This window comes from Engraulis encrasicolus, chromosome 14 (assembly GCF_034702125.1).
Source record: "Engraulis encrasicolus isolate BLACKSEA-1 chromosome 14, IST_EnEncr_1.0, whole genome shotgun sequence".
Taxonomy (NCBI): Eukaryota; Metazoa; Chordata; class Actinopteri; order Clupeiformes; family Engraulidae; genus Engraulis; species Engraulis encrasicolus.
This window is the reverse complement of record NC_085870.1, coordinates 55412540-55428432: the sequence shown is the minus strand read 5'-3', so window position 1 is coordinate 55428432 and position 15893 is coordinate 55412540. Positions and strand designations below refer to the sequence as shown.

Genomic DNA, 15893 nt, shown 5'->3' with positions numbered 1-15893 from the left:
AGCACAAGCCGTCTGGCTCTGCCATCCAGTCGCTCTAGGTACTCCCAGTCAAGATTGTTCTCCGTTGTGGTTCCCAAGTGGTGGAACAGTCTCCCAGAGGCAGCAAGACTAAGCACCTCTCTTGCAGCCTTCAAGAAACAACTAAAGACATTCCTCTTTCGAGAGAATCTACTAGACTAATGATTGAACTGGCCTTGCCCCAGGGCAGAATCCTGACATTATGTTTAGTTTAGTTTAGTTTGTGAGTGTGTGTTTGTGTGTGTGTGTTCTCATTATTTCCTCTTTATTTAAAAAAAAAAAAAAAAAAAAACAAAAAAAAAAAAAAAAAAAAAAAACTAACCCCTCTTTGTAATTGCACTTGTTGTTCTGTATATCTCCTGTGCACTTTGTATTTGCTTGTGATGTTGGCTTGATTATGTCCTCTTCTGAAAGTCGCTTTGGTTATAAAGCGTCTGCCAAATGCAATGTGATAATGCTTTTGCGACGCTATAACGTAACAGGCATGCTAAAGCACAATATGGGTTTTAATTTGAGTTTGGAACTTCAATTAATTTAAATTAGTAAGATCAGACCATCTCCCATCGACCACGGAGACGGATTCCTCATGGCTTTTGCCACACTGATTGACGGAGTCAACAGTCGGCTATTCGCCCAGGCTAATACTGGGCAGGGCGAGAAAGCGCCCCCCTAGAGGAGGGGTATAATGGTGTCAGAAAATTCAAAACCCATCATTTTTCAGTAGTAGGACCTCAAACAAAGCAAATGAAGCAATTTTAGCGCAAAAATCCTACGGAATGACACTTCATACCACACTAACAACGACGACAGACAAGCCTGTCAGCCAATAGTAATATTGTTGTGAACTGTCTCTGGGTGGAAAATAAGTCTGTGAACCAATGAGCAAACAGTGCTGAGGGGGCGTGCAGCAGCATTTTGGCAGACAGGAAGACATGAAATCTCTGTGTCATTCAGTGACGCAGTAGCGCTGCTGCTGTGCAGTGGGAGGTTGCATGAGGAATTCAACCATTAAACCAGCTATTGCATGATGCTGAGGGTGTTTTGGCATTATGTGCTTTAAACAGCAACCGTAAGCAATAGGGGTGTGACGAGACGCTCTGCTCACGAGACGAGGCGAGACAGGAGATTGGGTTCACGAGATCGAGACGAGACGAGATTTTAAGGAAACTAAATGACAAATCATATGACTGGACAACAGACTTATTTAACTGAGTTGTACAAGCATTTTAAAATGCTTTATTATAACACATGCATTATACTATTTATTGAGTTGCACTGGTTACCGATCGCCGCCCGGATCAAGCACAAGGCATTGACCCTTGCCTACAAAACCATCACAGGAACGGCCCCAGCTTATCTGAAGGTCCTACTAACGCCTTATGTTACTGGAAGAGATCTGCACTCATCCAGCACAAGCCGTCTGGCTCTGCCATCCAGTCGCTCTAGGTACTCCCAGTCAAGATTGTTCTCCGTTGTGGTTCCCAAGTGGTGGAACAGTCTCCCAGAGGCAGCAAGACTAAGCACCTCTCTTGCAGCCTTCAAGAAACAACTAAAGACATTCCTCTTTCGAGAGAATCTACTAGACTAATGATTGAACTGGCCTTGCCCCAGGGCAGAATCCTGACATGATGTTTAGTTTAGTTTGTGAGTGTGCGTTTGTGTGTGTGTGTTCTCGTTATTTCCTCTTTATTAAAAAAAAAAAAAACGAACCCCTCTTTGTAATTGCACTTGTTGTTCTGTATATCTCCTGTGCACTTTGTATTTGCTTGTGATCTTGGCTTGATTATGTCCTCTTCTGAAAGTCGCTTTGGTTATAAAGCGTCTGCCAAATGCAATGTAATGTAATGTAATGTAATGCATTATGTATAAACTTAAATAAAATTAAAATAAAAGAAATTGAGGATGTAAATAGATTTTAAACATAATCTTCAGTCAAGGACACCGAGATAGGAAGTGAGCGGCCCTTCCACGCTTTCACTGTGTTATTGCAATAAAGTCTTGCGAATCCATGCAACCATGCACACAACCATGTCAACGAGAGCGTGTATGCCATCACAACTTTGCATCTAGGAAATAATATGTAACGGCTTGCAATACGAGCACGAGAGAAAGAGAGAGAGAGAGAGAGAGAGACGCGTCTTCCAACAGGTGACATTGTAACGCTTGCATACAGCCAGGCTATTGTACCCCGCGACGCTCTTCATTATAGACTACCCACAAGTATTTTTTCATAACGCGCAGTCCCGTTTTCCCCCGAAGTCGTTCTAAAATATCGACATAGATTTATGAGTGTCGCGGCCATGATTTTTTTTACACATTGGACGCACTGGCTTATAACCGCAGAAATACACCAGCGGCGATCTGAGCGAGATCGCGCGACGGAAGTAATTGACTTTGTATTGAGTCGAGAGACAAAAGCGATTCTGGAGACTAGAGCGATTTGCGCGACGAGCGCGACAATTTGAAGTTGAAATCTTTTTTGAACTTTCTATGACGCGGTTCGGCGACAAGCCGCGACAGCCAATGACTGTATAGAGAGGTCAGTGACCACAGCCAATGGGAATGCTTGAATGCTTTGCCTTCTACCTGTACGGACATACTCTAGTCTCCTCAATCTCTCGTATCGCTTGCTGCTACACTCTGTCGCTTGAATCGCGTCGCCGCTGGTGTATCTCTGCGGTAAGACGCTCTGGCAGTTTTTGACAATATTTTATTATTCTATTATATAGGAAGTGTATCTGAATCTCTCTCTCTTTTGTCTTAAGCCTGCTTAGACTGATTGTGGTTTTCAGTTAGCCTACCAAAAAAACCCAGAAAGGGATGCAAAATCTTTGCAAAAAATGAGAAAATGCCGCAAAATCTTTGCAAAAAATGAGAAAATGCCGCCACAAAATCAGACATTTTGACCCAGTGCAAAATCCTGGAGGGACTGGATAGAGATGTAGCTCACTCAGGCAGCATTCAGGCAGTGTCACTGGCCAAGTCAAAAAGGACCCGTAGCCACACAACAAAGTAACCTCAACATTTAGCTCTGTCTACTTATTCTTATGTCAATGCTGGATCCCGGTGGGTGTCATTGTGCAAGATGAATGCCCTAATAGTTTGCTAATAGTCCCTTGATAGTTTGCTATTATTTTGCTAATTAGATAGCTAGTTAGCTGACTAGTTAGCTGATGTTAGCATTAGCTACTGTACATAGACTTTGCAATTGCTCCCACTGAAGAACTGACAGCTGTCTTACCTGGAAAAGTAGTTGGTTTTGCTAACTCCAAACAACCTGATAGGAAAGGATTCCACCTTTTTGCAGTTTGTGGTCCATGATTACAAATCCCCATCACCAATTATTCCATAATTCCACTATGAGTGATTTATTGGCGAAATACAGTGCACTGCTCGTGCCGGTGCCTGCAGTGTAAACAAACGTTCTCACCTCTCCCTGCACAGGATTATAATATTATAACTTTATTGAATCCTAAAATTGACTAGCTCATATGAATTAGAGGTTGTATCTTGGAGTAAATGACCTACTATCACGATTCAAAACTCAATATGAGTGATTTTGCAAATGTATTTAAAACTTTCTGGATCATAACTTTATTTAAAACTTTTCTGGATCTCTCCGATTTTAATCTTGTCACACCCCTACTAAGCAATGTTACTCACTACTCAAACACCCACCTGCATGTACAGATATCATAACTGCTTAGGTGGACCAGTAATGTTAAGTTAGACTCGCGCAGTGAGTTAAATTACAATGTGTGAAATTCAATTCAACACATGCAATTTATAGCTGCCCTAGTTAGTGTCTGCTTCCTATTCACAATGCACTGCTTCCAGTCAAAAATTCCAGTCTAACAGAATCGTAGGCAATAATAAACATCATGAAACTATTTTTTATTTAAATGGATATGTTTTCAGTGAAGTATTAGTTTACAGTCCAGAGCATATGCATTCTATTGAATTCAAAAAGTGACAGTGTTCAGCACAGCCCTCTCCCAACTCTCTCTCTGTCCCTCCTCAGTCACAAAATGCACTTATACCTCCAGTGTAGAATTGAAATTAGTCGGGAATCATACACAAATAATAGACAGAACAAATGTGTAACTTTGTCATACTGGCATGCTTTGTGATAAAGCCTGGTACAGACATGCCATCAACTATCATACCCGTACCCAAAAAGGCCAATCCAAGCTGTTTGAATGACTACCGCCCCATTGCTTTAACATCTGTTGTAATGAAGTGCTTTGAGAAGCTTGTTAAAAATATAATCTGCTCTTCTGTCCCTGGCTCATTAGACCCCCTTCAATTTGCCTATCGTGAAAATAGGAGCACTGATGATGCCATCTCCCATGTCCTTCACACCACCCTTTCTCACCTGGATAAAGGACAGGGCAACTATGCAAGACTACTATTCATTGACTACAGCTCAGCATTTAATACCATCGTGCCCTCAAAACTAGTATCCAAGCTGAAAAACATTGGACTTTGTCATTCTCTATGTGCATGGATACTCAACTTCTTGTCAAACAGACCTCAGGCAGTGAAGATTGGCAACTGCTCCTCTAGCATAATCTACCTCAACATCGGCGCGCCGCAAGGTTGCGTTCTCAGCCCTCTGTTGTACTCCCTCTATACCAGAGGCGATTCCTCCTTGAGTACAAGGGAGGCGCCGCCTCCTGTCCAAAATCACGGAGAATAGTATGTAAACTAATGCTTTACACGACTTAATAACATTGCTATTTCAGACCCAGCTCCATAGAAAATGCATGTGCTCAACTTAGAGATGAAACCAACCAATGTAATACGATCCCGAGGCTCGCACGAGTTTTTTTCCGCTCAAGACAACGCAAGCGAGTCGAGTCTCAATGGACTTCAATGGCATGTGGGATTGTATGCTTTTTCAATGGAAAAATGCTAAACGATCATTGGCTATTGCCGTGAAATTTTTTTGATTTTGAGACTGAGCCTCACTGGGAGTGAATGGAGAAGAGAGAGGAGGGGGGAGGGACCGGAGACTGGAGCTCCGACTTGTGATTGGGTGAACCCCGTGTCAGTAGGCTACAGTAGTTGATTTCATTTCGAAATGCGGATATGTTATTAATTTGACTGAGAAGTTTCGTCGTGGTAACCAGTGGGGAAGCTATTCATTGCGGTGTACTCCAGTTTTGTGTACATATTCTTGTAAACCTAGTGTTGCGAATAAAGTCTTAATAGTGGCACGTCCTTATCCTTTTTAATCTCCCAATTCAAAAGTTGAAGTTGCCTACTTTTCGTTAGGGCTAGCTTGCAAGAAAGCTAGAGAGCTATGCAAAATGCCAAGCATTGTGGATTAAATTCTGGCGAATTCCAGTCGTCCTTATGAGGAGAAAAAGAATAGCAAGGAGCAGAGCAGAGCACTGCCTAATATTGACTTTGTGAAAAAGGTAGGGAAGAACAACCGTTTCTTTTGAGCTTTTGTGGTGTGGTGTCTGACCAACTGGTTAACTGCCAAGTCCCGTGAGTGGCGAGTCCTTGTTTCCTACTGTGTTGGCAATGTCTGGTAAATAATTAAAGATTTTGCGACCTCTAGTGGTAAGTTAAGCCGTGCACCCAGTAATGAACAAAGACAACGAAGGCAAACTCAATCACATCATTATGTGGCGGAGGTAGGCCTAATGATAATAATAATAATAATAATAATAATAAAAAAATCCCTATGAATAGGCTACAAGGGAGATAATGATTAATGATTAACACATTTGTTTCAACAAGAGTCCTTTAGTGCGTGAGGCCATATGTGGCTCAGGACCAATGTAAGATGTGTGTCAAAATTGACCCCCCGTTTTTTTTGCGTTCTGGACATATTGTAATTGAACAGCCTCCCCTGTTTGACACACTGCCAGCCGCCACTGCTTTATACCCATGACTGCTCAGCTATCCACAGCTCCAATTCCATCGTGAAATTTGCAGATGACACAGTGGTGGTAGGACTCATCTCCAACAACGATGAAACAGCCTACCTAAATGAGGTTGAGATGTTGTCATCCTGGTGTGCAGAGAACAGTTTAGAGCTCAACGTCACCAAAACCAAAGAACTTGTGGTGGACTACAGAAGAGGAAAAGATCAGAAGAACTATGCTCAGCTGGAAATCTTTGGTACCCCTGTGGAAAGAGTGAGCAGTTTCAAGTATCTAGGCGTCAACATTTCTGAAGATCTGTCTTGGTCACCTCACATCACCACCGTAGTGAAAAAGGCCAGGCAGCGTCTGTACCACCTCAGGAGGCTAAGGAAGTTCAGAATTCCATCAGACATGCAGAAGTCCTTCTATTCTGCCACAATTGAGTCAGTAATTACAGGAAGCATTACAACATGGTATGGCAACTGCACAGCTCAGGACAAGATAGCCCTGCACAGAGTAGTGCATGCTGCAGAAAAAATCACTGGCGCCATCCTTCATCCAGGGCTGCAAGATGTATATGCAAGAAGGACAAAGACACGAGCACAAAGGATTATGAAAGACACATTTCATCCTAGTCACTCCATGTTTGAAAGGCTGCCCTCAGGGAAACGACTACGTTCCATAAGATGTAGAACAGAGAGACTGCGTAAGAGTTTTTTTCCTCAAGCCATCCGCTTTTTGAATTAAGACAATAACTATTTTTAATTATTTTTTATTTTTAATTTATTTTATTATTTTCATTTTTTACCATCCAACACAGCACTGAGCAGTTGCAACCCCCATTTCACTGCCAATTGTGCTTGCACAAGGAAGCATGTGACAAATAAAAATCTTGAATCTTGAATCTTATGCAGTTATGCATTTATGCAGTTTAGGCTACATACAAATGTTCTGCTTTACTCACCCTGCCCTGCCAATCCCATACAATTCAAACACATTGATTACTAAACCCCCCCCCCAAAAAAAAATAGGCCCTACTTGTTTTGGCAAGTATTTTTGGAAAATATCATCAAATTATCGTTATCGTGAAAATTCTAAAAATGATCGAGATCATTTTTTTGCCCATATCGCCCACCCCCAGTAATCACAACGCATTCTGTAATAACACCACAATATGTAAAAACGTAACTTTAGCAATGTTCACATAAACTATGGTCTACAGTAAACCATTTAGTAAAAACCCCAGTCAAAAATGGCTGAGCACTTCCTTGATTTGTCTTTTTCTGTTCCATGAGGTTATAAAATAGAAAAAAAAAACTTACCATTAAGCTGTTATTCAGCATATCAAAGTCACTGTATCTTCTAACGACCTGAAAATATAATACAAATACATTTTTTTATTTAATCGGGCGAGGGACTGAGCACAACTATTACAAAATATATTACATGTGTACAGATGAACATTGCACCCACCTGCCAACATTGCTCTGTTGCAACACCTCTTTGCACACGAATGATGTATTCCTATTACAGACAAAAAAAAATCGTGTTTAAACTCATTCCATCTTCAAAACATTATAGAAGTAATATTAACACAAGAACTTTTTTCATAATGCTTGTTAATATGCTGGTGTATGGTGTAAATAGACTCTTGGACTTGGACTTATTTTTGGGGGGAATATCTGTATTGGATTATGGCACTTACTGGCGGTGCTTTTAATAATGCTGTACAGTACACACTGGATGATGATGCTCTGTTTTTCTATTGTATAGTTATAAGAAACACTGTGGTTGGTGCAGCTTGGACACACCCTCAGTGATGAACCCAGGGTGATATGGTCTCGGATCATCAGACACCCTCATCTGGGCGACCCAGCCGGGGCTGATCAGACCCCGAATTGTGTCCAAGCAGCGCACTTAACCATGTCTCGCCCTTTTTAATTCACAGCCACCTAGAGGCTTTCTCCGCTGCCTCACAGATGTTCTTGGTGGCTTTCCTCTCTTGAGCCCCCCTGATCCCAAGGAGCCTAACTGTGCGATCACACCACCGGCATTTAAAGAGCTACAACGCTGCTGACTCCTGTCTAGAAAGCACTGGCCAGGGGCATTGAACGCGGCAAACGATTCAACCTGAAGCGTTCAGCCTGGGATTTCGACCAACCGAACTCGTGTTTAGAAAAATGTGAACATTCCATTGCCTGACGCCTGCCGGTGCCGAGCTCATTACATATTTTTAGATGAAGTTCAACTTTTGCGCCCTCTGCTTTTGACGCGTTTGATGCCCTTGGCTCTAGAAACGCGTTTGTGGTTTTTAACGCTTCTGCCGCCTACTCTCCCATACAAAGTAAATTACTTCCAGCGCTTTCCACACGTTCAACGCCGGCGGTGTGATCGCACGGTGAGTGTTTGATGCAGGCTCTGTCCCAGGAAGCCTTTGCAGCCAACCTCAATTGGCTCACAGCTGGCCCTCCACCCATTTCGCCTGCAGTCCTCGACCAGTTCCAGGTATTTTGCCTTCTTCCGCTCATAAGTCACCTCAATATGGTCTTCCCAGGGGATTGTTAGCTCCAGTAGCACCACCTGTTTTGAACTCTCAGATGTTAGTGTTGTGCTGGTGATGTGTTCATGGAACTTCAATTGACCTTTCGCAAAACCCCTTCCACAAACGGCCGCCACCAATCCAAGCTCAGCAACGGTAACTAAGGAGTACAGAATTTTGCGGAGGTCCATCAAAAACTTGGGATTTCAGGGAGACATAAAACGTGTGCCTATGGCACCGTCACGTCCGACAACGTCTGAAGTTTGATTGAGACTTTTTTCCACTTTTCCGAAGCCAACACCTCAAGTGGACTGATAACAGGTAGGGATTAAGAAAATGTCCAAACGATCTGTCACAGATAGTCTACACGTTTCCCAGAGAGGTAACTATTTGAGATCATGATTCTTGTTTTGGGAACATCAAGACGCAAGCATTTCGATGAGAAGTGAGTGGATGTAGGCCTAGTTAGTCACAGTGGTTAAGCTGTTTTTTCTAATAATTTGAAACCGCATTTGCCCTGCCAACGTGAAAAAGTATTTATTCTCAAAAGAACTCTGTTAATGAAAGCTTGGGTTGGACTACGGCACGTTTTCCTGACGGCTATTTTAACGGGTCTGTGTGCTACGAAATGGCGATAGTAGGCGCTACGGGGAAGAAGCGCATATAGGCTACGCGAGGCATCCAACATCATGCTTCGAATCATATGCTGCGGCTTCTTATAGCACGCACGAGGGAGAGGGAGAGGGAGAAAGAGCGAAGCCTAACTTAGTCAATCGTTTGACACGGGACAAATTGGTAGGAATTATATAGGAACCATGCCAAGTTTTTTGTAATCCCTTGGTAGCCTACATCTAAATTACATTAAAAATCTACAAATTTATATTTAGTGGAACAGGGTCAAGCAGTTTTTTCACGGTCAATGGAGCTTTCCTATTATTTTTTCATAGGGAAACAGATATACTAGGTGAATGAACTAAAATTTCAGTAGTTTATCCAAACTGTGACAAAGATTTTTTGTATAGAAGTTGTCTGAAATATGATGATAAACTGTTCAAACAAGATCACAACCAGGGAAGCGTTGAAGGGGACATTGGATAGTGTTGATAGGAGGTGGAGCCTACTTAGTTGCCATTAGGGGGCATTAGTCTATTTTATTTTTAAGGGGGGCATTGGCAGGGTTTTGATGAGGTCAAGGGGGAATTTTTTTTTTTTTTAAAGGCTGAGAACCAAAACCCTATCTATCTATCTATCTATCTATCTATCTATCTATCTATCTATCTATCTGCCTGCCTCCCTCATCAGACATGACAGCATGACAATCATGAAGATGGTTGGCAGTTCTTCTTATGTTCACTGTCCCTGGGTCGCTACAGTATCCTCAAAATTCATCATTTAAAGACGGTTTAAGCTAAATTTTCTCCCATGCCCCCAGAACCCCCTAGTATGACTCTTATACAACACTATAGAGGCAGTCGGTTGGTATGCAAATTAACCTAAATTGAACAGGCGGAGCATTCGGAGGGTTACACGCAGCTTCAAAATGAATGGCAGTGAATGAGAAGCCAGCGCAGTGGAGGGTAAACTCTGCTTTTTTAGGCTTTTAATCGTCGGGAGCACTTTCATTCAAAGTCCACTGCCTGCGTGGTGAATCCAGGGAAACGACTATGAAGTGGCAGAACCATACATATGTCTGACCACGAACAGTTATAGAATCCACAGTCCCCTCATCAAAACTCAGTCTGACAGCTTAGTGTTGGTGGGGGGGACTGTGGATTCTACAACTGTTTGTGGTCGTTCTGACATAGATATGGTTCTGCCACTTCATAGTCGCTTCCCTGAATTCACGACGCAGGCAGTGGAGTTTGAATGAAAGTGCTCCCGACAATAACAAGTCTAAACAAGCAGAATTTACCCTCCAGTGCGCTGGCTTCTCATTCACTACCATTCATTTTGAGGCTGAGAGTGACCCTCCAAGTGCCCCGCCTGCTCATTAGCATAGCAGCCGACTGCCTGTATCACCCAAAAACGCCACTGCACACCACACATGCGCGCGCACCGCTGCAGCACACGCGCCGCTCCGTGCCACCGCGCCACGCCGCACCTTTCTCACCTTTTTCACCCCTGACCCGTTTTCATGCCTGAACTGAGCAATCGTCTTGTTTGCTAATGTAGCCCCCTTCCCCCTTGCATTTAGCTGGCAGTAAACGTACCCAAACAAATAATCCATGCATCGCTCAGGCTTAAGGACAATATTGTATCACATTACAGTATTGGATTCACGGCATTATGATTCAAATTTTATTGGGAAACAACTAGTTGCATTGTTTAATAAGTCATATGCGCCAAATGCACAGCCCACGGAGCAGCCCCCACCCTCTCTCCTTTCCGGTGTGTGTCTGTGTGTATGCGTCGCATCTGACAGCAAAAAAAAAAAAAAAAAAAAGTAACACTGAAATGGGGCTGCGCTTGTTCCAACCTTGTTATGAAGATATGAACTGTCAACTAAAACCATTAAAGCGAACAGAAGAGAGACGCCCAGCGTGACTGCCCAAGAGCACGTCGTTGAAAAAAAAAGAAAATTTTGAAAATTAACTAGGCCTATAGCGATGCAATTCAGACCTTTCGATTTATAGAATAGCCTAATAACAAGCCTTGACAACATGATTGATTGAAAGGCAAGAAATAAATTGATTATTACAGTAGTAGCCTACTTGTTAAACTTCTTTTCCCCACAGCTGCGATGCCTGCATTGTTTCCCCCCTCGATGCCATGTCAATCCCGCAGCTGCTGTTGACCTCTCATTTTCTCCATTTTTTAACGCTTTCTATGATGCCTACCTGCATCGATGCTTTGGCATCTGAGCTGCGAGGTTGTTGTACACTTGAACACCGAATGGATTAGCTTGCTGTCACTGCAAGTTAGCTTGTCAGTGCACTTGTGTGCCTGAACTCGGAACGTCAAAAAATAAACAATACAATGCGAGGATGCACGCTGACAGAACGGTCTAAAACTAGAATATAGTTCCCCTCCCCATTCCTTCATCTACCTGCACTGTCGCTTCTGTTTTTTACTCGCATGGTGGGGCTCTTCATCTGCCATGTCGCTACTACTGTCATTTTGTCGATGAAAGTGAAAATGCGCGCCAGTAATTGCTTGCGCTTACTGTTGCAATCGAATAGAATGTCAGCAAGATAAAATAGATACATTGCTGAGGGGCGGAACGCAGCCACTTCACGTATTTGGGGCTGCACAAGCAGCCTCAGGGGCACAGGCGGCAGTAGCCAAAAGTTTGAGATGTGTACCTGGTTAAAACATTATTATTAGTAGGGAATAAGGCTGTAACGATACACCCAACCCACGATTCGGTTTGTATCACGATATATGACCCACGGTTCGATATGCCCCACGATTTCACACAAAAAAAAATTGAAGAAAAAAAAATTGAAAAAAAAAACAAAAAACAAGAAGAAATAAATTATATATATACTTTGTAATTAATATCTTTTTTGCATTTACCTGCCTGCATTCATTTTGTAGGTTTACAAGGCTGAATGATGTTGCAGATATAGGCTACCACTGCAACCTGTTCCCAGGTGTTGACATAAAAACACAACACAGAGAAATAAGGGATATTAGTTCACCAAGGAAAAAGGCTTATAAATAGGCTAAGACCATATGAGAGAGAGAGAGAGAGAGAGAGAGAGAGAGAGAGAGAGAGAGAGAGAGAGAGAGAGAGAGAGAGAGAGAGAGAGAGAGAGAGAGAGAGAGAGGTGGGGTGGTCAGGCTGTATAGTCATTGGCAGCTGTTTTACTTTAATATCCAAACATTAAAACAACACTGGCCATAGCCTATATCATCAGGAAACATGTTGTATTAAGTTAGGCTACTTAAAGAAATGCAACACTTAATTTTGATTAAGTTAAATATTTCCGTAGCTTTTTTTTTATCGTGCAGCAGCGCCTGCCCGTAGCCTACAATCAAAACTCGAAATGAACCTTAGTTCTCACTGCTACGTAACGCGCACGTTTTTCGTTTTGTTTTGTGGTTTGACATTTTGTCAAGAGCGAGAATGAATGCAGAGGCTGAAATGGAGCATGCTTTCTGCTTATGTAGGCGGTAATTTTACAATATAGAGTCATTCCATGTCAATTCACACGCCTTCCCCACATGACCCTCTCCGATTTACTCGATATCTCACATACAGGTACCTTTTGATGTCAATTGAAAGAATACCAAGTATTAGCACCCTACGTACAACGGTTGCGGAGGTGAAGCCCTCCAAAGTTGGGGTGCCCTGCCCACTTTTCAAGCCTGTGAATTGCATACAAAATTTACAAGCAGATTTTGACACACCTGGTTTTAGTTTCAAGCAAGATACAGGCCTAAAAATCACCATGGCCCCTGAATATGACCCTGTCTACCAGATGATGTACTTACAAATGGCATGCCTTGATTATTTTTGGCTATATTAAGCCTTAAAAATTGAATTTGTGAAAACCGTGATGAAGTGTCTTGCCATTTTGGGGTTCCAGAACTTAGACACTATGTATGCTTTGGGAATTATAATTGATTTTCCATCATATTTGGGAACTGTGCAGTGTATTCCAAAAAAATTAGGACACTCAGACTTTTAATGATGGAATAGGAGGGACTCAAAAACAGCTTTTGGACAAAATGACCTTACGGTACCCTCTACTTCAGGCCTCAAATTAACCATGTGGGCACTTGATGACTGGAACGCCCTTTTAACCCCATGTACAGTAGCACTGTATCAAACATTCAAGCTTGGAAAAACTTTGTTTTTCAAAGTTCTTCATATTAATCTTGGCCTTCAAAGTATATGTTTTTGTCTATGTCTTATCACAGTGTCTGTTTTGTCTGCTGCCATCTGCTGGTCAAAGAACGTAACAACAGTGCAATGTTATAAAACAAAAAGGGCTGAAAAATCTTGCCCATAATTTACCAATAAAGTAGCCTAGAAATCTAGACCAGTGGTTCCCAACCTTTTTCTTAAGGGACCCATGTTTTTACTATTGTAAGCTTTGGTGACCCAACCACGTGAGCGCCCGCACGAGACGGAGTCACAAGATGCCCTCCGTTTCCTGTGAAAACTTAATTTAGTTATTTTATTCCTCAATTCGTCTTTGGTCAAATATAGAATAAATGTTTAATGTAGCACTTACAATTTGTTGCGTCTATGCATTTATTAGTTCAATGCTTTGTCTTTTATTCAACATGGGCTATATATATTTAAAACGAAACCCCTTGAAATCAAGAGGGCTCCGCGACCCCCTGTGGATCTTTGGCGACCCATAAGGGGGGTCCCGACCCATAGGTTGGGAACCACTGATCTAGACGCCCCTAGGGGTTAAGCTCGCTAGGCTACCAATAAAGCACTTTAATTCTACAGTATATTGCTATATATTAATTATGATTTTAACAAGCATTATGCAGAATGCTCAATCATGATTACATTTCTACCAGGACACACCCACCCCCATGTCTGGTAGAAATGTAGTGCAGGGTTGAGGCCATCTTGGGACTGGCATCATGATTGAGCATTAAGCAGTCACACTTAGGAAATTATTTGAACTAGAAATATTCATCATGCTTGTTTAAATCATAATTAATATATAGCAATATACTGTATAATTACAATGCTTTATTGGTCAATTACGGGCAAGATTTCCCAGCCCCTTATGTTTTCTTACATTACGCTGTTGTTACTTTTTTAAACCAGCAGATGGCAGTAGACAAAACAGACACTTGCTGTGTTCCATTATCCACCCTCTGTACTGTGTACCTTGTTTGAGTGCAGTGAAGTACCCTTTCCACCCTCCGCAATTCACGAGGTGAGTACATTCCGATTCCCGTTCTGTCTGATACACTTAACGGAAATGACGGTTGGTCGCGTGACATCCGAGTTTACCAACCGCCAATATGCAATTCAACACGGAAGGCACTGTTCCTTATGCTAACACTTTTTAAAGTTACCCCTGCCTCTAATACACATGGCGATTGTCTTTGGAATCAAAACTATGCTGTTATCACAGAGATTCAACCGTTTGACAGATCTGACACTCAACTACGTCACAAACATGGCGGCCGTTGAGTGCGAAAAGTGTACAGTAACACCACACTTCGAAAAATGGCCGTTTTGGGGGCGTTATCCGGGTAATTTACAGTACACTTTACCCTCGCGATTAGAAATGGAACGCCCTGCGTACCCAAACACAGTGCGGAAAGGGCGTTAAGTACGGGTAATGGAACACGGCAATAGACAAAACATATACTTTGAAGGCCAAGATTAATATGAAGAACTTTGAAAAACAAAGTTTTTCCAAGCTTGAATGTTTGATACAGTGCTACTGTACATGGGGTTAAAAGGGCGTTCCAGTCATCAAGTGCCCACATGGTTAATTTGAGGCCTGAAGTAGAGGGTACCGTAAGGTCATTTTGTCCTAAAGCTGTTTTTGAGTCCCTCCTATTCCATCATTAAAAGTCTGAGTCCCCTATTTTTTTTTGGAATATACTGTACAGTTCCCAAATATGATGGAAAATCAATTATAACTCCCAAAGCATACATAGTGTCTAAGTTCTAGAACCCCAAAATGGCAAGACTCTTCATCACGCTTTTCACAAATTCAGTTTTTAAGACTTAATATAGCAAAAAATAATCAAGGCATGCCATTTGTAAGTACATCATCTGGTAGACAGGGTCATATTGAGGGGCCATGGTGATTTTTAGGCCTGTATCTTCCTTGAAACTAAAACCAGAGGTGTCAAAATCTGCTTGTAATTTTTGTATGCAATTCACAGGCTTGAAAAGTGGGCATGGCACCCCAACTTTGGAGGGCTTCATCTCTGCAACCGTTGGACGTAGGGTGCTAATACTTGGTATTCTTTCAATTGACATCAAAAGGTACCTGTATGTGAGATATCGGGTAAATCGGAGAGGGTCATGTGGGGAGATTCTAGGGAATCATGTGAATTGACATGGAATGACCCTATAGCCTAACATTAATGTGGGAAGAAATAATGCTGCCTAATATCCTGCCTATCGACCTCAACGTTCGTCCGATTTCGGGCACCTCCCTACAAGCGATTCCAGGCTGGTTTATAGGCAGGCGGAGCATCTCGTGCGCTCTCTCTCTCGCTCTCTCACTCTCTCTCTCTCCGCTCCAACGTCAAACTCCACTCGCAATACATCGCGCATGCATGAGTAAAAAAAATCTTGACACGTTTATAAAAGCCTTCCGATGTTTGCCAAAGTTTTTCGTCTCACGGAGGTTGCTCAGGCAATGGATAACAACAACGTGCTGGTTGGAAGGAGCATTTTATATGAGAAAGGGGTGAATGGAACTGTTACTCGAATGTGTGCGCCCTTTTTCTACTGGTCTTTTTAAGCGCATATGCAAACTCTTGCCTGTATGTTGCCTGTTGTGTTCTACACTGAG

The 15893-nt window shown here is 42.3% G+C and overlaps 1 protein-coding gene across 6 annotated transcripts in view; it reads right to left on the bottom strand.

Annotated features, from left to right (window-relative positions):
- The window catches only part of pxk (PX domain containing serine/threonine kinase), a 157106-nt gene that overhangs the window by 133622 nt on the left and 7591 nt on the right, over positions 1 to 15893 (bottom strand). For all 6 annotated transcript variants that reach the window (XM_063216184.1, XM_063216185.1, XM_063216186.1 and 3 more), the window contains exons 2-3: positions 7371 to 7421; positions 7220 to 7267 (exon numbers count right to left, since the gene is read on the bottom strand). In XM_063216184.1, the coding sequence (XP_063072254.1) occupies positions 7220 to 7267; positions 7371 to 7421 (99 nt within the window). The remainder of the gene's footprint in view (positions 1 to 7219; positions 7268 to 7370; positions 7422 to 15893) is intronic.